This window comes from Euprymna scolopes, chromosome 6 (assembly GCF_053919585.1).
Source record: "Euprymna scolopes isolate OS-2025 chromosome 6, ASM5391958v1, whole genome shotgun sequence".
In the NCBI taxonomy this organism is placed as follows: domain Eukaryota; kingdom Metazoa; phylum Mollusca; class Cephalopoda; order Sepiida; family Sepiolidae; genus Euprymna; species Euprymna scolopes.
In genome coordinates this window covers 46688874-46713589 of record NC_136487.1, presented here as the reverse complement: position 1 = coordinate 46713589, position 24716 = coordinate 46688874, and the positions used below count along the sequence as shown (strand labels likewise).

Genomic DNA, 24716 nt, shown 5'->3' with positions numbered 1-24716 from the left:
TTCAATGTGTAATTTCATTGTAAAGAATTTATCCATATTTATACTTATATTCCATGTCCTTTTTAAATAAAATACTTTTTTAAACAAGGATTCAAAAAAAAAAAAAATGCGAAATCGGATTTATTGACTGTTCTAATAAAGGGAGAGAAATCTGATTTTTTTCGCAATTATCTTACGGTGACTTATAAACGCCATAATTAATATCTCTTTTTATTGCGTGCTGTTAATCAAAATTAGTATTTTGGGGCCTCCGTAGGTTAAAAAAGCACACATTCACTTATAAGTTTTTGCCGTTAAGCAAAAAATCCAGTCGACTGATTTTTTTTTCTTCTTTTTTTCTTTTTGATGAAATACACAAGTTTTTGATTATTATATCTTATTTCCACTTTATCGAGTGAATTTATTTTTCTAAATATCTAAAAAAAAAAAAAAAGAAAACATTGAACGAAATAGAAAAAATTGCTGTCAGCGTCCGGTATTTACTTGACGATATAAGCATAACATGAGCTTTTATTTAAAAAAAATAAATCATTGTGGTTTTAAAAAAAGGGTTTTACACTTTGGACCTTACAGGTAATTTTCCAAAAAACACTTTTTTTTGTTTTAAATTAGAATATATTATTTATTGATCTTTTTATCTTCAATTTGTGATATATAAAACTTTGGTGAGTAAATTAATTATTTAAATTTTAATAGACATTTCAAAATGGGGGGGGGGGTGAATTTAAAAAAAAAAACGTTTGTCTAAAATATTATATTCTGTTTATTGGAAAGAACATAAAATTTCACATTGACCCTGAAAATATCGTAAAAATTGAACCAATAGAAAAATTTTGATAGATTTTTTAAGTTAAAAAATTGAAAAAATTTCACTCGTAAAATTCAATTGATTTCATATGTAAAAAAAAAATGGCTGGTGTGCACACCGGCGGTTTGTAAACACCGTTTTTTAAAAAATAAAAAATATTTCTATTTTTTAAACAACTTTAATAGTTTATTTTGGAAGTATATTCCTTTCAGAAAATAAACAACCCACTTTAAAAAGAGAAATTACGAGTTTTTTATATTTTTTTCGCAGTTTCGTGTTAGGGGTGTCAAAAATTCCCCCAAAATTCTGATACACCTAGTGATAGACACAAAGTATGTGTTCAATTTAGTAGAACATTATAATTGAAAACTGATCCCTGACGATAAGTTATCAAAATAATGTTTTTCAAAATTTATTTTTAATTTGAAAGTTAACTTTGTAATCGATGAGATTAACTTGAAAAAAGAAAAAAGGGTGTAAATTGTGGAATTTAGAGTGGGAGTCAATTTCCTAAACGTCCGTCACAAATGCTTCTAACAGTTTCGAACTTAGCACAGAGATTCCAGAAACTCAACAAACTTAATGTTCAATTAAATGATCTCTATCTTCTGATATATAAAATAAAGCCAGTCTCTTTATCATTTCTTTATCCTCAATAGTTTTCGTCCTAAAACATCGATATTTGATTTTCGTTCGTTAGTTTTTCTTTTTTGGAAATATTTTCAAATGGTAACTCTTTAAAAAGGAGAGTTGACCCTGTATTCGTCTCTACAGAGTTACTCTCTTTGAAAAAAAAATATTCTGGTAAAAAAAAATATATAAATAAACGTAATAGTTTGTATAAAAGAAAAGCAAAATAAATTGTAAATAAATACACTACCAGGCAATGTTGGGTTGGAATAGCTAGTTGTTCATTAAAAATTATGCGATAAGTATAAATTTCAGATTTCTAAAACTGGAAATTAGAAGTAGAAAATGAATTGATAAATTAGCCTATATTAATTATCAAGGACTAAGAATCAGATTCACGCATGGAAGTTTAATGCAAAGTGTGATTAATATATCAGGCTAAAATAAAATATTAATTCAAATATATAAAAGAAAAGGAAAAGTTTAAAAAAAAAAAATGACCCAGAACAAAAACCTAGTGAATTGTAATCGTGTTTAACTGTCTAATTCATTGTCCATATTTAATACATCTTCATTTTCGTTACTTTTTGAACACGCCTCGTATTTAAAAAAAAAAAAAAGGGGGGGTGAACATTGAATTCGTTATTAGTCCTGAGTATGACCGATGGTGAGGCCCCCATTTAGAAGTTTTAGGGAGTGTGGGATCACCTTGTAGTTACCATTACTCTCGGGTCCACTCTCACACAATTTTGTAGTACCTGTCAGGGTATCCTCTCTGGGTTAAATACAATTTCTCTCTCCACTCAGCCAAAGAGATAAATCTTGAAATTTTAGGTCAACATGAAGGATCCCTCTTTGCAAAAAGTTAATGGCAACACAGCTGCTAATAATATAAATGAATATCAATCTAATTTTCTTGTGTGATTGTTTTCTTTAAAAAGCAAGAGCAAATCAAACCTATCTATCGATCTAGTTGATGTTTATATTGACAAACTATAAAATTCAAGATGAAATAAAGAATTATATTGTATATAACGAGATCTTTTTATTTATATTTAGAATTGAGAAGTATACTACCTGTGACTCGTTGTGTCAATCAACTATTTCTCATTGGATTTTATTTGAAAATTCATAAATTGATATGCCGTATATTTCGGCATATAAGACGACCCTCAAAGTTAAAAAATTATCTTTAAAAAAAAAAAAAAAAAAAAATATTTCATAAGATACCGGGTGTTGCAATCTCTAGCCTAGCTTAAACAAACATGGTTTCATGATCTAGCAGTCGTCTTATACAACCGGTATATGATAAATTTATTAAAATTTGCTCCAATTTTGTACATAGTCTTATCTGACGGTCGCCTTATATGCCAAATTACATGGTATCTGGAATACTTCTTACGTAACTAAAAATAAGTCTGTTTACTTTTTTTTTTTTTTTTTTTTTTTTTTTTTTTTTGTAAATAAGGGGTCACTGTTTGTCAAGGCCTGGAGGCCACTCTAGAATAAAGGTTAACAAGTGCTAGGAAGACAGTGAGACAATGCCGTGATCATCAGTAATTGTGGAACTTGGGTAGAGTTTAATTATATAAGACAGCTCAACAAGTACTTATTTACATTAGACTTGAAAACAACCATGTTATAGTCAACTGGGAATCACTTCCACAGTATTGTGGTCCACAGACGAACAGTTCTAGGAAAGAAACTTTGTTCTGATAGATAATAGGTCCCTTTATCTCTCTATTATTTTGCTATCTAATTTACATGCGTTTTTATGGTGTATACAAATACTATGTAAATTTAAGAGTCACTCTTTCTCTAAATGCTTACGGACATTAAAAACTATTAAAGAGTTGTTGAAGCAACCTTGTGTGAGAGATGGTGAAAGAAATATATAAATAGTTAAGTGAGAGATGGGTGACTTTAGTTGATTACAAAGTATGGCTACATACATGTATACATATCTGATTTACAGTCTTATATCCATTGGTCAGAGGTCTGGCGTTTTCTGGCAGCCTGCAATCTCAGTCTCTGAATTTGTCATTTTTAAAGATTAATTCTATTCAAGATTGTTGTTGCTGGTTTGCATCCAAGTTTTCCTAGAGTTGTCCCACTTTCCTCAAGTCATCCACCTTAAGATCTCTACATTTTGTTTTTCCTTCAAAAATCGCTCCTTTCAACATGGGTAAACCAACACAGCCGACTATCAGAAGCCCATCAAACTGGTATATTCCACCCTTGCCACAGAGTATCAGAGCTAATATGCCAGATCTGATCATTACTTGTCATTATGGTGAAGAGGAGTGAGTCAGGACAGAGCAGGTAACCGACATTCACCACAATATAGCATCATGCTCTTAACACAGTTGTTATATACCCTTTCCTGATAGTGAGAAGGGAAATATGTGAGACTTTACACATTTCAAAAAGCCCATTTTACTCAAATGATAGTTAATCTTGCAACTACTTCCAGCACTCTATGTATAGCAAAGATAAAAGGATTACACCACTTCGAGAAGGTCAAGAATCATCATTCAACTTAACCTCAATGTAAGGTCAGTACTCGAGTGGACGTGCCTGACCAAATCACCTTCTACTTTCATAGTTAGGATTTGGTGTTAGCTAATTAGAAGAATTAAAGTGAAGTTTTCTTTTTCTTTCTTTTTTTTTTTTTTTTTTTTTTTTTTTCAAACAGAACTAAGGAATATTTTAGTATGTATTTTGTGTTATAAAAATATATAAGCAAAAGTCTTAGGGAAAACAAACGTTGATTAACTCGGCTTAAGTATAATAATAGATGTCCAATCTCTGGAGATTGAACGTCATTCTAGTGCTGAAAAAGTTGACTTCGTCTTTACAACTTAAAGAAGTCAAATGTTATTGACCATAATTACCAGTTACTCTGAGAAAAAACATTTTTTTTTTGTTTTTTTAGCAACCGAAATAGTATTTCTATAAAGAACTTTAAAACTTTTGATATCGTATTTATATTAATAAAATTATTTTTGTGTCTGTGCGTCTCACCTCAATGCGACTTTCACATTCTTTCTTTTACTATTAATTGATTATTTACTGAAATCTAAAATACAAGTACCATAAAATAAACTTTTTCCTATGATGCTATTTAAGAAAAATAGTGTCATTATGAAATGAAATCTACCAGAATGCATCTTGGATTTCTTTTTAATAAGTCAGCCATTTTATTTTTTTAATAGTTGAAAAAAAGTATTAATTTATAACCCTTCAAAATTTTAAAGCATTTAAACTGATCATTTTCGGTTTAACATTCGTTTTATATATTGGCATGTGTATGACTCGGTCGAATCGAAAGTCATTTCTGGCTTTAAATTTTTACCAAATTCTCCTCTATCAAAATATTGAAAGTTTGAGAAGCTATTTTCATCTAAGCGTTTTATAGATTAAAGCAATATTTTAATCAAATTAATAGTTTTATAACAATTTCAGTAGAGGAGAAATCCTTCTAGACTGAGGCAATTATTTTGTTCACATCTAGAGTGCCCCTTTTGGGGAGATTTATTTTCTCTACATTAAAATCCGACCTTGTGTCTTACTCAACCCTCGTGGGGAGGCAAGTAAATAGAAACAATTTGGTTGATTTAATAATCTGGTGCCTCTACAGAACTTGAACTTAACAAAACTGACTTTTATCGAACTAAAATTTAGGTTATGGTTTTAAAAAAAAAGTTTGGTTCAAGTTCCATAGAAGTACCAGTAATTTAATAATCAAATGATAGCATGATAATTAAATATAACTTTCAACGTGTTTTATACATTACTAGCAAGCCGTCTGGCATTGCCCAGTCGTAAAATACGCTTAAATATGATATTTTTAATTCAGATTTCATATTTATTATATTATATTGGACCCAATATATAGTAATGATTTAAAAAAAAAAATTACTCATGAGCTCCCACAGAATCGAAATCAAAATGTTTAGCTTAGGATTTACTTTGACATTCATGCCCGAGCTATGAAAGCATGCTTGCTACAAGGCTAAAATTTTTAAACATGAACCAATAGCTATTACGTTATGCATGCATATTTGTAATGCCATTGTTTGATCCTCACCTGGCAAATTCCATTTTTTTTTTATTTGCACACTTTTGCATCGATTTTCCCTGATTAAAACCCAAATATAAAGTTTTGCATGGGTTCAAATACCCTATATATTAAGTTTCATGTCGGTAGACCAAAACTGACAGGAATTTGGAAGGCAAAATTTTTTAAACGAATATATATATACGCATACATAAATATATATAGAAAGAGGTTTGTGTTTGCTATAACCTTTTTATGCAAATATTACACAAGTATAAATCATGCAGAATATCTGCATGAATATAATAACACGTAATAGTTAACTAAAGATGATCATCCCATAAGAAAACAGAAAAAAACTGATAGGAAATTAATTAAAATGAATGTTTAAAAGAATATGTAAATTAGCTAGGTTTTTTGCAGATGAATGTAATTCCACGACCTATATATAACAAAGTTGTATTTTCTTTTCAAATAAATAGAAAAAGGAGTTTTAATATGAATATCAATACACAAAAGAAAGAACAAATTCATAGGAGTATAGATATAAAAGTAAAACAGGAGACGGTAAAATGGAAATTAAAAAATTCCCGGGAAACGCCGTGTAAGTACAGCTAGTTTAAAAATAAGCTTAACTCACTTATAAATTTCCCAACCCATTTCTTTTTTCTTTTCTCCTTTTTTTCTCCTTTTTTTTTCTCCTTTTCTCTTTCCTCCTTTTCTTTTCTTTTTCTCCTTTTCTCTTTCCTCTTTTCTTATTTCCCCTTTTCTCTTTCCTCCTTTTTGTTTCTTTTTTCTCCTTTTCTTTCTCCTTTTTTCTTTTTTCTCATTTTCTCTTTCCTCCTTTTCTCTTTCCTCCTTTTCTCTTTCCTCCTTTTCTCTTTCCTCCTTTTCTCTTCTTTTTCTCTTTCTTCTTTTTCTCTTTCTTCCTTTTTTCTTTCTTCCTTTTTTCTTTCTTCCTTTTTTCTTTCTTCCTTTTTTCTTTCTTCCTTTTTTCTTTCTTCCTTTTTTCTTTCTTCCTTTTTTTCTCCTTTTCTTTTTTCTCCTTTTCTCTCTCTCTCCTGTTCTCTCTCTCTCTCCTGTTCTCTCTCTCTCTCCTGTTCTCTCTCTCTCCTGTTCTCTCTCTCTCCTGTTCTCTCTCTCTCCTGTTCTCTCTCTCCTGTTCTCTCTCTCTCCTGTTCTCTCTCTCTCTCCTGTTCACTCTCTCTCCTGTTCACTCTCTCTCCTGTTCTCTCTCTCTCTCTCTCCTGTTCTCTCTCTCTCTCCTGTTCTCTCTCTCTCTCTCCTGTTCTCTCTCTCTCTCTCTCTCCTGTTCTCTCTCTCTCTCCTGTTCTCTCTCTCTCTCCTGTTCTCTCTCTCTCCTGTTCTCTCTCTCTCTCCTGTTCTCTCTCTCTCTCCTGTTCTCTCTCTCTCTCTCCTGTTCTCTCTCTCTCTCTCCTGTTCTCTCTCTCTCTCTCCTGTTCTCTCTCTCTCTCTCTCCTGTTCTCTCTCTCTCTCTCTCCTGTTCTCTCTCTCTCCTGTTCTCTCTCTCCTGTTCTCTCTCTCTCCTGTTCTCTCTCTCTCTCTCTCCTGTTCTCTCTCTCTCTCTCTCCTGTTCTCTCTCTCTCTCTCTCCTGTTCTCTCTCTCTCTCTCTCCTGTTCTCTCTCTCTCTCCTGTTCTCTCTCTCTCTCCTGTTCTCTCTCTCTCTCCTGTTCTCTCTCTCTCTCCTGTTCTCTCTCTCTCTCCTGTTCTCTCTCTCTCTCCTGTTCTCTCTCTCTCTCCTGTTCTCTCTCTCTCTCCTGTTCTCTCTCTCTCTCTCCTGTTCTCTCTCTCTCTCTCCTGTTCTCTCTCTCTCTCTCCTGTTCTCTCTCTCTCTCCTGTTCTCTCTCTCTCTCTCTCCTGTTCTCTCTCTCTCTCTCTCTCTCCTGTTCTCTCTCTCTCTCTCCTGTTCTCTCTCTCTCTCTCCTGTTCTCTCTCTCTCTCCTGTTCTCTCTCTCTCTCCTGTTCTCTCTCTCTCTCCTGTTCTCTCTCTCTCCTGTTCTCTCTCTCTCCTGTTCTCTCTCTCTCCTGTTCTCTCTCTCTCTCTCCTGTTCTCTCTCTCTCTCTCTCCTGTTCTCTCTCTCTCTCCTGTTCTCTCTCTCCTGTTCTCTCTCTCTCTCCTGTTCTCTCTCTCTCTCTCCTGTTCTCTCTCTCTCTCCTGTTCTCTCTCTCTCTCCTGTTCTCTCTCTCCTGTTCTCTCTCTCTCTCTCCTGTTCTCTCTCTCTCCTGTTCTCTCTCTCTCTCCTGTTCTCTCTCTCTCTCCTGTTCTCTCTCTCTCTCCTGTTCTCTCTCTCTCCTGTTCTCTCTCTCTCCTGTTCTCTCTCTCTCTCCTGTTCTCTCTCTCTCTCCTGTTCTCTCTCTCTCTCCTGTTCTCTCTCTCTCTCTCCTGTTCTCTCTCTCTCCTGTTCTCTCTCTCTCCTGTTCTCTCTCTCTCCTGTTCTCTCTCTCTCCTGTTCTCTCTCTCTCTCTCCTGTTCTCTCTCTCTCTCTCCTGTTCTCTCTCTCTCTCCTGTTCTCTCTCTCTCTCCTGTTCTCCCTCTCTCTCTCCTGTTCTCTCTCTCTCTCTCTCTCCTGTTCTCTCTCCCTCTCTCTCTCTCCTGTTCTCTCTCTCTCTCTCCTGTTCTCTCTCTCTCTCTCCTTTTCTCTCTCTCTCCTGTTATCTCTCTCTCCTGTTCTCTCTCCTGTTCTCTCTCCTGTTCTCTCTCCTGTTCTCTCTCCTGTTCTCTCTCTCTCCTGTTCTCTCTCTCTCCTGTTCTCTCTCTCTCCTGTTCTCTCTCTCTCCTGTTCTCTCTCTCTCCTGTTCTCTCTCTCTCCTGTTCTCTCTCTCTCTCCTGTTCTCTCTCTCTCTCTCCTGTTCTCTCTCTCTCTCCTGTTCTCTCTCTCTCTCCTGTTCTCTCTCTCTCTCCTGTTCTCTCTCTCTCTCTCCTGTTCTCTCTCTCTCTCCTGTTCTCTCTCTCTCTCTCCTGTTCTCTCTCTCTCCTGTTCTCTCTCTCTCCTGTTCTCTCTCTCTCTCTCCTGTTTTCTCTCTCTCTCTCTCCTGTTCTCTCTCTCTCTCTCTCCTGTTCTTTCTCTCTCTCTCCTGTTCTTTCTCTCTCTCTCCTGTTCTTTCTCTCTCTCTCCTGTTCTCTCTCTCTCTCTCCTGTTCTCTCTCTCTCTCTCCTGTTTTCTCTCTCTCTCTCCTGTTTTCTCTCTCTCTCTCCTGTTTTCTCTCTCTCTCTCCTGTTTTCTCTCTCTCTCTCCTGTTTTCTCTCTCTCTCTCCTGTTTTCTCTCTCTCTCTCTCCTGTTATCTCTCTCTCCTGTTCTCTCTCCTGTTCTCTCTCCTGTTCTCTCTCTCTCTCTCTCCTGTTCTCTCTCCTGTTCTCTCTCTCTCCTGTTCTCTCTCTCTCCTGTTCTCTCTCTCTCCTGTTCTCTCTCTCTCTCCTGTTCTCTCTCTCTCTCCTGTTCTCTCTCTCTCTCTCCTGTTCTCTCTCTCTCTCTCCTGTTCTCTCTCTCTCTCCTGTTCTCTCTCTCTCTCTCCTGTTCTCTCTCTCTCTCTCCTGTTCTCTCTCTCTCCTGTTCTCTCTCTCTCCTGTTCTCTCTCTCTCCTGTTCTCTCTCTCCTGTTCTCTCTCTCTCTCCTGTTCTCTCTCTCTCTCCTGTTCTCTCTCTCCTGTTCTCTCTCTCTCCTGTTCTCTCTCTCTCTCTCCTGTTCTCTCTCTCTCTCTCCTGTTTTCTCTCTCTCTCTCCTGTTTTCTCTCTCTCTCTCCTGTTCTCTCTCTCTCCTGTTCTTTCTCTCTCTCTCCTGTTCTTTCTCTCTCTCTCCTGTTCTCTCTCTCTCTCTCCTGTTCTCTCTCTCTCTCCTGTTTTCTCTCTCTCTCTCTCCTGTTTTCTCTCTCTCTCTCCTGTTTTCTCTCTCTCTCTCTCTCCTGTTTTCTCTCTCTCTCTCCTGTTTTCTCTCTCTCTCTCCTGTTTTCTCTCTCTCTCTCCTGTTTTCTCTCTCCTGTTTTCTCTCTCTCTCTCTCTCTCCTGTTTTCTCTCTCTCTCTCTCTCCTGTTTTCTCTCTCTCTCTCTCTCCTGTTTTCTCTCTCTCTCTCTCTCTCTCCTGTTTTCTCTCTCTCTCTCTCTCCTGTTTTCTCTCTCTCTCTCTCTCCTGTTTTCTCTCTCTCTCTCTCCTGTTTTCTCTCTCTCTCTCTCCTGTTTTCTCTTTCTCTCTCTCCTGTTTTCTCTTTCTCTCTCTCCTGTTTTCTCTCTCTCTTTTTCTCTGTCCTGTTTTCTCTCTCTCTCTCTCGTTCTCTTTGTCTTTTTCTTTTTCTTTTTTTCTCTTGTTCTCTTTCTATCCTTTTCTTTTTTGTTAGCCTTTACATATTTGTACTCAATTTGTGCAATAAATCAATAAAAAAAAATGTCTATTTATGAATGGATGCAAATTGTTATAATATTTGTAATGCCAATTCCAAGTTGATTATTAAAGTTAATGTTCATTACTATTACGTATTTAATCAATTAAAAAAAAATTCTGAATATTGGAAAAGTGCTCCTGACAGAGACATAATTTGACTAATGTTGCCCAACCTAAAACAAATGTTCAATTACAGATTCAGACTCGAAAAAGCTTAAAACTTTGACAAAATTTTAATTATAATTCAATACTCATTTCATTGAGTTATTAATATCTTTTTCAAAGATTACAATACACTCAGGAGTGATGGGATATTATATTTGTTTAAAGTGCTATATATGTTTTTGTTCAAAATGACTCAACCTATGTTTTTATTTTAATTCTATAATTGCAAATGAACACCAAGCCCTTTGGACCCTTCCATCAAAACGGTTTGATAAGGCAATCGGCTACAATGTGTAGTCTTTGTCCACTTAGGTTCCTTTTTCAATTGGAGGACGAAGGTTATGTGCATTTACTTAAAAGAGAAAAACAATTGTTTTTGATAAATTTTCTTGTCACACTCCATTTGTTGTGTAACTCCTGTCTTGACCTTTCTTTATTTTTTTTAATTGCATCAGAGCAGAAAAAAATCTCATGTTAGTTGGGATTGGCGTATGAATCGGAGCTCTGTTTTAGCATTTATTAACCGAAGTATTGCCTATCTTTTTAATTATGAATTGATTACCACAAAAGAAATATTAAATGGATTGCACAAAGCCTTAAAGAAAGGTATGGATTTCACTTTCTCTTAAACAAAAATTAGCCTTTCTTTTTCTCTTTCTCTTTTCTCTATCTATTTTTCCTCCTGTCACTTTTCTTCCTCTCTTTTCCCTCCCGCCTCCGTTTTCTTTTTACCCCTTTCCCCTTCCCATTTTCTTTTTACCCCTTTTCTCTTACTCCCCCTTCCCATTTTGTTACAGTGGCTTTTGTTTGATCTCTATATAAGAAGTTAAAATTGGATTTTTTTTAAATTTATTTTGAAAATTTGTAAACATGTTCTTCATTTGTTTTTGCTTTATTTTTCCAATTACAATTTGGAAGACGTTTCCTTGAATAATATAAAATTAGAATCCGATTAATTTTTTTCTTGGCATGTTTTTTTTTTTACCGTTAATAGAAGAGCTTAATAAAAGAGAAGTTAATTCTGCTTTCGCCCAAATGAAAAGGAAACAAAAAAGCATTCTATTTAAAGTTGTTATAAACTATTAACAAGTCATGATCTACCAAAATATTCGCTTTTTTATTTATTTTATTATTTATTTAGTAAATTATCTTATTCTTTCAATGTTACAGGCATTAACTTTATTAACCTCTGGCTTAATCATTTCAAAATTTCTCTTTAGTCAACATGTTATATCTATATATTACTGTCATCATTTATATATTAGGTACTTGCCTATCTTCTAGATTTATATGCATGTAGAATAAAAATGATTATGCTCGGCATCCAGAAGCAGCACCATCTGTCAATTTCCCTGCGCAGTGATTCTTACGTACATGTACACGGCAAGATGAGGGTACATTTAACATATAGGCGTGTCTCAAAATTTCTGTCAAAATTCTTTTGAATTATTTAGATATTGGATTAAAAGATTAATACTGAAATCCTTTTTATATCTTATCGTTTAATCTGATTTGCAAATTTTTTTCCTAAGGGTTCATCCGGAAGATCTTTGATTTCATTTTAATAAACTAGAATTAATGGCTCAACTTCTAGTATATCTTAAATATTTTTTTTTTTTTTTTTTTTTGACGCCAGTATGTAAGTTAATGCAAAGTAAATTAGACTATTGAAGTAATTTCTAACACTAATAATAATGTTTATCCATTCATTTATTTTTTTATCGCTTGTGTTGGAATTAATGTTTTGAAACCTGAGATAAATCATAAATTTATCACGCCAAAGCTTTAATTACAGTAGAACCCCGGGATACGTTGGCCCTATTCAGTTACAGTGTGAAATACAATGTTTTCTTACCCTCCCCCCCCCATCTGGTTACGGTATTTGCTTCACCTTACGGTGTTATTTATAATGTTATTTGATTATATACATGTGTACTATATACTGTATTTTGTTAGTAATTTTTAATGCCGTATCCCGAGGTTCTGTGTTTTGTTATGGTAATGTTTTAAGCTCCATTTATTTAGAAAGTCCAAATAGGTCAATTGGTCGAATTTCAGTTTCCTGTAATGGAATCCATTTTATTTGTTGGAAATTTATCATTTACTATTGATGCAATATTTTCCATTTCTAAAAGTAGTTAAAATTTTTGATATTTCAAAAATGAGTCACATTTAAAAAATTGTGACAGACGTATGGATGGAAAAAAATTTTTATATCAGATTGCTTCATGTTTAAGAATATTATAGAAATTTAGTCTATATAGCAGTTTTTACAAGTGTAATTAATATTATTGTAGAGATCTAAAATTGCTATTTTTTAAAACAAATATACTTTGTAGACTTTAGAGTATGGTATAATATACCAGTTAATCCTCTCACGTCTTATGAATTTAGCCTGTTATTAATTGAGTCTTCTTTTTAGTAATGAAAAATAAAATATTAATCGGTAAGGTTTTCAAAATTCATGTTAACGTTTCAAATGATAAAAACGATTGTTCTATTCATTTATGAATAGATTGTTAGACATTCACAGCAAGAAGTCGTACTTTTAACACAACTGAAAAGAACTCTTCTTTCATAGTTCTAGAATCAGGTGGAAATTCCGTGAACACTGGCAAAATTGGTAACGATTGAAAGGTCAGTCTCTCGGATGATAAATATCCAAAAATTGGCCAAAAATAATTTTTTAACCATCAACTGGGACTTTTTTTATAAGGAGGGGTCAGTTTTTTCGTCAACGTTTTTGCAAAGTCATCATACGCCTTGCAATGACTAACCTTATTTTGAACGCCCACAAACTTGTAAGTCGCGGTGGGGGCAGTTTCCTTTTTTTCACCTCCTTTTCCTTTTTAGTGTTACAGGTTCGGGCCTGGCTACTGCGGCTATTTTTTTATTTTATTTTATTTTATTTTTTGCGCTTGCACGGATACTTGCTGCTATTTGGATTTATTTTAGGGGTTGGTTAATTTTTTTTTTTTTCTTAGGGGCTGTCTTGCTCAATACCCTTACCATAAAACCTCTCCACACTCGGACAACGCAAGGGACCCCTGCTAGTCTATAATATAAAAGGCAAAATGTGTGTATGTGTATGTCTGCCAAAAACTTTTGGCACACGTGATAGATCCTGACAAGATCGGTATTGTTTTGAAGCTCAACGTCTTGGACAACAAATATTTAAAAAATTGGCTAAAGACATTAATTCCTTCACCCTGAATTCGACTGTTTTATATAAGGATGGATCGCTTTTTTGTCGGCATTTTCACAAGTCTTTATCTCCTTTCAATTGACTACACTTCATTCCAACAGTCGCGACTTCCGATGGACACATCAGCTAAGACGTTACTACTTTTTTTTTAACCTCTCTCTCCACCGAAACTCTCTACTGTTGTCCTCCCACTACTACCACTTTTTTAACACCTCTCTTCCACCACCCACCAGGATTCCTTACTACACCACCTACCCACACTCGGGCAATTGCCGGGTGCCCCTACTAGTTTGGAATAAAACACTCATTCTAAATCAACAGGCTATAACCTTTGTTATTAACGGACTAAGTCAAGTGTGAGATATATTTAGTATGTATAAATAAAATGGAATTAAAAGGTAAAATAGAACCAACTAAGTGGAACGCAGTTAACACAGAAGCATTTGTGATTGAATCAATATTTCACCTGAAAGGAAATTTATACAGGCATTTTTTAAATTTTTTTTTTTTTTAAGATTTTGAAATAAACCTGAATAAATTATCATAACCCAGCAATAGTAATATGACAAGGTTATGTTTCTGTTTAAACTTTTCAAAAGATTAAATTTGTTAAAATGGGGCATCTACTTCTCTTGATCCCCCCCCCCTCACCATTCAATTAAATTCACTTTTATTCAAATTTTCGTGAAGAAAAATGAATGCCTGTCAGAGTTTTGAAAAGACAGGTTTTATATAGAAACAATTCAAAGATTTAATACAAATGAACTACTCTTGTCTATCTTAAACTGGTTTATTTTAGAAAAGCCAGTTAATGTCTATCGTCTTTTTTTTTTTTTGCCGTTTATTATTTTGTTTTTAATTTTTTTTTTTTTTGCTGTCTATTTTTTTTCCTGCCTTTTTATTGGTGTCTATTTTTTGTTTGCTGTCTATTTTTCTTTTTGCTGTTTATTTTTCTTTTTGCTGTCTATTTTTTATTTTTTGCTATTTATTTTTTTGCTGTCTTTTTTGCTGTCTTTTTTTTGCTGTCTTTTTTTTTGCTGTCTTTTTTTTGCTGTCTTTTTTTTTGCTGTCTTTTTTTTTTGCTGTCTTTTTTTTTGCTATCTTTTTTTTGCTGTCTTTTTTTACTGTCTTTTTTTTGCTGTCTTTTTTTTTTGCTGTCTTTTTTTTTGCTGTCTTTTTTTTTGCTGTCTTTTTTTTTGCTGTCTTTTTTTTGCTGTCTTTTTTTTGCTGTCTTTTTTTTGCTGTCTTTTTTTTGCTGTCTTTTTTTTTGCTGTCTTTTTTTTTGCTGTCTTTTTTTTTGCTGTCTTTTTTTTTGCTGTCTTTTTTTTTGCTGTCTTTTTTTTGCTGTCTTTTTTTTGCTGTCTTTTTTTTGCTGTCTTTTTTTTTGCTGTCTTTTTTTTTGCTGTCTTTTTTTTTGCTGTCTTTTTTTTGCTGTCTTTTTTTTTGCTGTCTTTTTTTTTGCTGTCTTTTTTTTTGCTGTCTTTTTTTTTGCTGTCTTTTTTTTGCGTCTTTTTTTTTGCCGTCTATTTTTTTTATTTTGCCCTCTATATTTTTTTTGCCTCCCTTGCTTTTTTTTTTTTTTTTCGCGTATTCTTTCCTTTAGAGTTTTAAAAAATTAGCACGTTTTTTTTTGTTTTTTTTTTCAAAAAGAATGTTTCACATACAATATCAAGTTAAAATAAAGTTTAAATTTAGTTTAAAAAATCAATATTATTTTTAATTTTAAGTTTTTTATTGAAAAAAAAAGCATTGTAAAACTGAAATTTCATCTTAAGTTTGAATAAAATATTGTTTATAATACAATATTTATACCTGTAGCAATGTTATATATCATTCAAGGTACTGAATAATTTAGCAGATGATCTAAATGGATTGCAGCTGTTTAAAAATATTCGAAAACGAAATGATCAGTGGATTACTTATCTATATTATATTTCTCTTACTCGGTTTGTCCGTCCATTACAATCTTTCTCTGAAACTACAAGGCCGATCTGGCAGAACCTTTGTATGCACCTTTGTTATGATAAGGTGCAGCAAACTAAGTATTATGGTATCTGTTCGATGTAAAGTTTGGGTCAGTATCTAAAGCAAAACTAAGCACAAATTTATCCGTATTCAACAGTTTGGCATAAAACTTCATTCCAATATTATTACCGATTCTATACTAAATTCCCAATTCCGATACAATTTCCGATTCTTTATAAATCTCTAAATATTTAACTATAAAAGTGTTTTGTCCCGATTACTGTAAAAACATATCTTGAATATGCCTATATTTTCTCAAGCATAACAACACATTTGTGAGGGAGTGATCTAGAGATTTTAATTTTACTGGAAGTTTAAATCGATACATATTTATTTTATTATTACTACAACCAATGGAAGATTTTTCTTAAATCAAATAAAAAAGATAATTTAAGGAATCGGTTTTGGCATCGGAAAATAGGCTCAAATTTTTCCGATTCTATTTTGCCGATTTTATATATTTACCCCAAAAATTTCTGATTTTTCTAATTCCCGATTCTGATTAATCTTCCCAACCCTAATATCAACCGTTTAATGCTGAATCCAGTAAGTTTAGAAAAAGTTTTTATGCTTCATATATGTGTGTGTTTGTGTGTTCTTTATATCATCAAATACTTATTCATGGTATTTGATTGTTTTGTAGAGAAAAATTGTTGTTTTTGACTTTAGAGACCATAATTGAATTTTGCAAAGTGAAAGAAAAAAAAATAACATGCTTGGTGTATTTTAGGTCAAGAAACCAGTATTTTCAGACAGTCTGATCTGGTAGCACCAAGGTTGTAAATAGTTTTTTAAATCATGTTTGGTGTAGGTAGGTAAAAGATGTCTTGTGATAAGAGAAGTGCTCTGTGTATATAATTTTGGATTATTACTTCTGTCAAAAAATTGTAGGATTTTTTTTCTTTGCATTTAAATTGAAACATGAGGAATATTGCAATGTTTTGAATAAATTTATAGTTGAATTCTTCTACACCTGGTGGACTACAAATTCTGAACAAACACTAAAAACATTTTCCCAAAACCTACACATGCATATATATATATATATATATATATATATATATATATATATATATATATATATATATATTGTCCCATGCAATCGGATACATGTTAATGAAACTGAATGATGGCTTAAGAAAAGGTTTGGTAAACATAAGATATAAAAAAAAAAAGTGATTCCCTAAATACACTATTCTCTCCTACATTACAATATGATCATTCTTTTAACTTAAAATAAGGTAGGCTGATTAAATTCGTTTTAAATAACTCTCTGCAAAGATTTTTGGAATCAGTACTCATAAACTTTGACACAATTAAACGACATAATGGCTTCTACAATTTATCTCCTTTTAATTAGGAAAAAAAATCAAACAAAACTTGAAATTAAATTCAGTTCACACATTTACAACATTTGTACATAATATCGATACTTTTTTTTTTTAAATTAATCTATTTCATAAATACACCACATTTTAAATCTTATTTTAGACAAATGTACTTGATGTGTCTGGGAGTGTGTTTAGATACATTTTTGTATCGATAACTAAAAAGATTTGTTTAAAGAAGGAAGTCTGATTGTGACCAAATTAACTCCTTATACAGCCTAACATCACAATTGTTTTCAAAGTTTTATCAATGCACAAGCAGAAAGGCTCAGTGTATAAAATCAACAGTAATAATAACTTGATAAGACAGGGGCACGTTCGAAATGAATGTTTCTGTTAAGTGCACAACTGAACCATAATACTTGACTTTTACAATTTAAACTTTACTTGAGATCATTACATAAAAGTAATTTTACAAAATCCACAGCCGGTTCTCTACAGAGCAATGGACACTATAATGTATTGTGGACTAAGTTTGTGCAGGTAGGCATGTTAATCTCCCTTCTGGTACACCACAAAGGTTCCCCATTGAGCATGCAATCAACCGATTTGATTGGAAAATGGCCGATTTCATCGATTTCAATGACAATAAAAGTATGAGAGTGTGGAACATTCGTTGATCCTCATTCAACCCTGGGCAACGTCGGGTTTTCTTGCTAAGCTTAAATGTCGTAGGAATGTTCTATATCTTATAACTAAATTGTCCAGTGGATCCAGCAGCACATATACACACAGACATTAAGTAAACTAGTTGGTTTTGTCAACTCTCTATCGTTTTTCAAAGTTTGCTGCTTGAAATACTTAAAACATTAATTTTAAATTAAAAAAAAAAACATCTCATTCATAACTTTATTGTGAACACAAAACATCTTTCTCATTTATTCATATTGATGAACATTAGCATTTTGATGATTTAGATACAAATTTAATGTGAGTGTGAATAAAGGAAAAGAAAGAAGAAATCAATTCGCCTTTTCACTTGCCTTTTAGAAATAGATCGCAATTTGTTGAAAATTAAAAACATTTGAAAAAAAAAAAAAAACATTTGAACACAAATGCTATTGCTCAGGAAATAAAACAATATTGTGAAACAATTATTTGTTATATTAAAATCAAAACCATTAAGAAAAACAAATCTATTATAGAAAAAGTTACTTTGTGTGGGTGAGTTCCTTATAGGTTCTGAAACGGCTGAGCCTATCTTTTGCAAATTTCACACAAAGGTAATTCATGTCTGGCAGTGTTCTTAGATATGTTTTGTACAGAAATTTGTCTGATAAGTATCGAAAATAAAAAAAAAATCAAATCCTTAAAATAGTCTTTCTTTCTTATAGATTAAAAAAATATTTTATAGGGAATTATTTTAGGTTGCACCGACAAGGGAGATAACAAAATCTCAACAAATAATTTCTTCTTAGAAAAAAGATTTAACTTTAACATCTGGAAAAATAGCTCAGTGGTAGAGCATTCGACTACAGATCAAATGATCCCGTGTTTAAGCCCAGGTGTACCTCATTTTTTATTTTAATTTTTTTCTTATTAATGAATTCAATTTATGATAAAAGTGAAAGAGGAGGTACTATTTAAAATCTCTGCTGCATCATTTTTTTGTTTGCATATTTTAAAACTAAACATTAATCAGAAGTGAGTTTCCAGGGCATTCATCATCAGCTGACATGATAGTGTAAACAAACACAGACGGAATTTGATGAACTGTTATTATTATTATTTATTTTTATTTATTTTTGCGAATTAGTCCACCAGGCAAATTATTCTTTGTGATATATATAATATTCGATAGAGGATTGATTCTATGGTAATTTATACACAATCTGCATAAATTAAAATACCATATTTAAGTGTATTGTACGACCGAGCAACGCCGGGCGTCTAGCTAGTAAATTAATAAAATATTCTTTTTTTAAAGCCAATATGCAAATTAGTTAACCTTGTGACTGATATTGTATGTAGGTACAAAAGCAGTATATAAAAAAAGATGCTATGTCTTTTGTGTAAAGTTAAATTAATTTGAAATAGGTCGTTTTGACTTTACAGTTTGTGTGAGGAATGGGCCCAACTTTTGAATTAATTTCGATAATACAGATTCGTCTATGTTGAGGAAGTGACGCAGAAGTATTAATGGTTTCCATTACTACCCATAGGAAAAAAAAAACACAAAAATCTCTTTACTATTTGAAATGGCAATAATTATTCATTATAGTCTAGAACAAATCTATAAAAACCCATCTCGTAGCTCTGTTCTGTCTCTTCATCCTTATGTTTTATGAGACAAATGTGTAGTGAAGCTGATATGAACAATGAGTTGCTCTCTGCTCCTGCTGATAACATTCATCCACATCAATCAAAATGACGCTGATTTGTACACGGTGTCTGAAATGAAAAGGGGACTGTAGACATCCACATCGAGCAATTGTAGACAGATCTCCAGGACAATGAAGTGAACCGCATCCAGTATTGCAAATGATTTTTTTTTTTTTTGTAATAGAAGAAACTATTAACGTAAGCGGCAGCACATTTGTTTAAGTATGCCAGATGTAGGAATTAAGAAAAGAAAAAGTAAAGCAACTTCATTCTTTTTGTTATGTGGTATTAATTTGCATACAAGGAGAACAGTTGCTTTAAGAGAAACGAATTGAGGAAAACACAGTTGACTGTTTGACAGCCAAGAGAAAACATCGAAGCTGAAATTTGTTATTTCAAATTACAGTGGTTAAGTGAAGAACAGTCCTGTCAGTTTTCTATTTCAGATTTACAGAGATTTGTCGATGTGAATCACAGTGGCTAAGGAGTTTCGTCAGTTTACCTTTCAGGATTTACAGTTGACCAATCAATTACCTTTTGGGATTGAAAGAAGTTCAGTGATTAAATTGTTGCTTATTTCTAGCCAGTTTTTGTTGTAAGCTCGCTCTCTATTGAGATAATTGATGTTTGTTGCAGACGATGTTTGCTGAAGACTTGTAGCCCTTGATGCATTTGTACGTCACAGTTTAAGTTGGTTGAAAGTGAATGGCCTTTAGCTTTCTGTATGCAGGTCATGTTTGCTCTCCCATGGAAGTCTGGATACAAACAGTGCCCTGATCCTGTTTTATTTATTACAGCTGATCAGTTGCATCCAAGTCGTCATTTAATGGAGGTCATTAATAACTTTTGCAATTACTTTTTGTTGGTTGGCTCAAAAATGCAGAGATTAAATCAAATAAAGTTGTTCATTCTTTTATTAACACCAAATTATGCGGTTAAATAATTAACATCAGTAAAAGTAATTATTCACTTGAAATGTGGGATACGTTTAATGAAGATCATTTCGCTGTTGATGTTTTATCGCAATTTCTACAAAATTAATGAATTATGATTATTTGATCATTATTGTTAGTTATCATGAAGCCGCTCCTTTATTTGTTGCGAAATATGTTTGTGAGATTTCTTTTATTTATTTTTTTTTTGTTTGTTTTTCTTTCTTTCTCAATGAATATAAGATGTGACTGAGACTAATTTGGAATGTGACTGTGTGTTATTTTCTTTGTCAAGATATGTGGTTGACTTCTTTGGGCTAGAATTAGTGTAGTATAGAATTCAATAAAAGGTAGGAACAAGTCGCCAGCTTGTGCATACGGAAAGGAGTTAACAATGACTATGTTCTCTGCTAAGCATGGCATACGGGTGCTTTTGATTATATTGAACTCCCAGCATAGCTAAGTTTGATTATTGTTTCTTAGCTTGTTGAGTCTTGTTCCCTTCTATTTGTTTGGTAATGGATTCAGGATACTTATTTTTCATTTATTACTTTTATTTTAACTTTGGCCTCAGGATGTTTTGTAAATTTAGGACCGCATCTACTTCAAAACTCCACCCCTATTGCATTTCATCCAACTTAAGTTTAATTCTTATTTGGAGTTCGACCTGCTTGGTTTTTGATCCTAAACAAACTGTAAAATAGTGACTGGTTCATTTTTTTTTTTTTTTTTTTTTTTTTTTTTTTTTTTTTTTTTTTTAGAAAGAGTCTTACTAACTTATTTTTTTCTAACTTATTTTTTTATTTGTTTTTTAGGGGATGGGGTCATGGTCCCTACTCTCCATCGTTTTTCAATAAAATTGTATGCAAGCATTTTTTTTTTTTTTCTTGTTAATTGAATTTTATTAAGTGGTGTTCATTCATGTTTTTATTAACTGTATTTACATGTCTGAACTGAATGCCGTTTGTGAAGAGAAATAGTGAAACCTTATTTTTATTTTTAAAGTGGTATCGGTGAACAGTGCTAGCGAAGAGAGATAACTTATAACTATTATAGACAGATGTGGTCCATTTTATAGATGAAACACTGAAAGTTTACTGCAATCTCATTTGCTAACTGGAAATTGCTATAATTTGTAAGGCAGACTTATAAATTTATAATAAATTTTCTGTTATTTTTTTAGAGAAAATTTTCAAATTATATGCATCTATTATGTTGAATAATCGGTAATAGAATTGAAGCCTACAGTGATGTAGCAAAAACATTACTGGGGTCTTTATTCGGCGAAGATTTAAATATGCTTAGTAAACAACTATTCATAAACATGCATCGACTATTTAGGGTAGGAAAGTTTATATGATTTTATTTGATTTTCAAAGTTAGACCTAAATAGCATTTAAGCTGACAGATCAAACTTGACTTCTGACTTTCCAATTATCATTTGTTATTGTTTTACAGTTATTGGCAATATAATAGCATACTTGTAATTTATTTTTAAAAATTATTTAGTTCAACCCAGGCAATTGCTGATATGAAACATTTTAATAATTGTTTATAAATAAAAAAAAATTAATAAAAACTGAATATAATACTAGTTGTCTACCTCAAATTAAAAAAAAAAGTGTACAAACAAATAAAAATTAAAAACTAAAAGGGCTTCATTGCATCCTGTGCATGCAGGGTAGGTATAGCTATTAAACAAGATAAAACACTGAGTTTTTCTTTGAAGCATCTGGTTTGAGGTTTATTTAATTTTGATTTTTAATATTTTTTTCCTTTTATTTTGTTCTATTGTTATTTTAAAGAAGACAAACCAACAGCTTAGACACTTGTGATTAACTGTTTCTAATAATATATTTGCAGATGAGTACGTTTTCAGTTCAGCCCAAGTTAGAATGTTTCTTTTCAAATTACATATTCCATTATTATGATAATTCCAGTGTTGGGTCTGGCACGTATGTTTTCGTTTTTTAGAGAACCCAAATCTTTTTAAATACACAAAATAAATATAATTTATTGTTTTCCATTATAGAAGTGTTTCCATTATAGAAGTGTTGTTTAAATTTTAAAATAAAATATGTATAAGCTAAATTACAACGCAATATTATGAAAATAAACAAATATTTATTTGTTTAAAATTAATATTTTGGAGATAGACTCCATCCTCAGAATTTGATACAATTTTTTCTTTTTTTTTTTTCTTCGCCATGAAGAAAACAGTTAAAGAATCTGCGTGTTGTCCATTTGCAGTGTTATTTTGAAATGCCAGAAGAAAAGGCTTGACGCACATGATATGAAAGCCAGAGTTCTGTTTTCCGTGATAGAAGCATTGTTTATATTTTTTAATTCTAAAATAAAATACATTTAATTCTGAAGATGAAGTCTATCTCCAAAATATTAATTTTTAACAAATATGTTTATTTTCATAATGCGTTGTAATTTGGCTTATAAACATATTTTATACATATTTTATTTTAAAATTTAAACAATGCTTGTTTTTTATATAATTTATTTTGCATAATAAAGTAAAGTAGTTCTGCTTTATATAATGACAAATGTTTCATATTTTTATAATTTTTTAAAATTTAATGATGAATCACCAGGTATCAAGATTAAAAGCCTATCAGTGATAAGAGTTAAGGAAACGTTGTGAAAATAACACTTGTAATTTCAAATTCGATATTTCAGGGTTATGCCATAAAAGGTACATTTCAAGATAATTTAATACTTGATCATTGCTTTCAAAAAATCATAGCTAAGCAAGAACTGATATTCTTAATATGTATCCATTAAATCTGCTTATTTAACAAAGAAAATACTCTTTCAAACTCTGCTCAAAAAGGTGAACGAGACAAAAGATCTTGGCCTTCTGGTTAACCCAACCTTCAAGCCATCTAAACATTGCATTCAGATTGTTTGTTACAAAGCAAGGCGCATTCTGTTTCTCTTTTAATGTTTTTTTTTTCAAACTCATTCCTGTAATATTTATCCCTCTTTATGTCTCCTTCAGTAGACCACTATTACAGTTTGGTGTCCAGGTCTCAGCTTATACGTGATATCCAGCATCTGCAGAGAGCTCAAAGACTGGCTACTCCAACAGTCCAGAGTCTATCAGATCTACCCTATGAAAACTGACTCAAAAAGTTTTTCTCCCTTGTGTGCCAACGATTGTTGGATAAAGGTGTTATTATTAGACGAATGTACTAAATATTTGTATATGTTTCGTTGTTCTTATTTAGTGTTCTTGTTTGTATTAGAAAGTCTTAGTGTGATAGATAGTCTTAGGAGAGATTAGAGTCTTAGAAGTGTTCATGTTGTAAGAGATGGAGACATTAACAAGTATAAAGAGAGAGACAGTTGTACATTTTTATAAACACAAAGTTCATATTAATACAATTTCACTTAACCTTTGTTTTGGTGATGATGATTTTCACAAAGTTCTTATAACATAAATGGACAATACCTTTTCTGTTAATAACAACACGAAGACGCAGATACTAAAAGATGAAGATGTTCTTTTTATTATTCCATATGACCGGTCAATGGTTTTGCATCCAGGAATTAAAGTCTTATATGATTTCTTCTTCTAACCTCGCTTCCAAGGTTCCATGTTAGCTCTTTCTCTCTTCTCCCCGACTCGGATCTGACTCGTCTGACTCTAACTAACTTCAAACTCTTTCCTATATTGACAAATAATCCAGGAATTCAAGTCTTATATGATTTCTTCTTCTAACCTCGCTTCCAAGGTTCCATGTCAGCTCTTTCTCTCTTCTCCCCGACTCTGATCTGACTCGTCTGACTCTAACTAACTTCGAACTCTTTCCTATATTGACAAATCACGTGTATGTCTGGTCAATGTGACTATAATTCACGTTTTATCAACATGTGCGATTTGCACGTTTTTGAAACCATTTCTGATGACCAGGAAATTTCCCATTTTCCTTGTTGTTTTACAAAGGAATTTAACCTACTTATCTAATTCTGTAACCCATATTTTATTATGCATTCTTTCTAAGAATGTGAATAGTTTCCAGACAAATTTGTATTTATTAAATATTTTAACAGAATCAACAATTTACTGGACATTCCATTTAAAACCTATTGTTCTTTAAAACTTATCTACAGGGTTCGATTTTCGTTTTATCTGATATTATTTTCATTTAACTAATTCTATTTTTTTTTTTTTTTTTTTTACTTACATGAAAAGGGGACAGCCCTTTTCATGTAAGTAAAAAAAAAAGGTCAGCCCTTTTCATGTAACACGATTATGCAATGTTCTCATTTTTGTCTACAATCACCTCAATGGACATTGATATACCTTGGGACCTATTTTTCACTCCTGTACAAGAATGTGGTCCAAACGGATTTTGATTGAACTGAACGAGAGACACTTACTGAATCAAGATCCTTGATCCTTGGAATAGGCTTCCAAGAGAAGTAATACATGCACCAACAAAGCAACAATTCAAAGTGAATTCGAACAAGTTCTTAGTTATTATGTCCTCTTCTGTGCAAATTTTTACCACTCTTTGCTTTACATGCAATCGAAACTTGTTTTGTTTCTTGCCAAATAAATTGAATTAAGCATCACTGACAGACAAAGCCTTCATAGAGATGCAAGAATTCAACTAATAAATGTGTTTAAAAAAAAAAAAAAAAAGAAATCGCATGATTCGGAACAATTGCTGACATGTATCCAACAGCAACACCAGTACAGCCTTTAACAATGTTGACACAGGCATGACCAGTAGCGCTGATATGGACTCAAGCAATAACGTTGATATG

General features: G+C 32.4%; 1 protein-coding gene across 16 annotated transcripts in view; it reads left to right on the top strand.

Annotated features, from left to right (window-relative positions):
- Nucleotides 1–24716, top strand: part of LOC145277634 (H(+)/Cl(-) exchange transporter 3-like) — a 321789-nt gene that overhangs the window by 186963 nt on the left and 110110 nt on the right. The window contains exon 1 of one of the 16 annotated variants that reach the window (XM_080129204.1): nucleotides 10524–10665. The exons of the other annotated variants lie outside the window; for them this stretch is intronic. Coding sequence (XP_079985330.1) covers nucleotides 10551–10665 — 115 coding nt within the window. The 5' untranslated portion in view covers nucleotides 10524–10550. Of the gene's footprint in view, nucleotides 1–10523; nucleotides 10666–24716 lie in introns of those variants that run through there. 16 annotated transcript variants of the gene reach the window in all.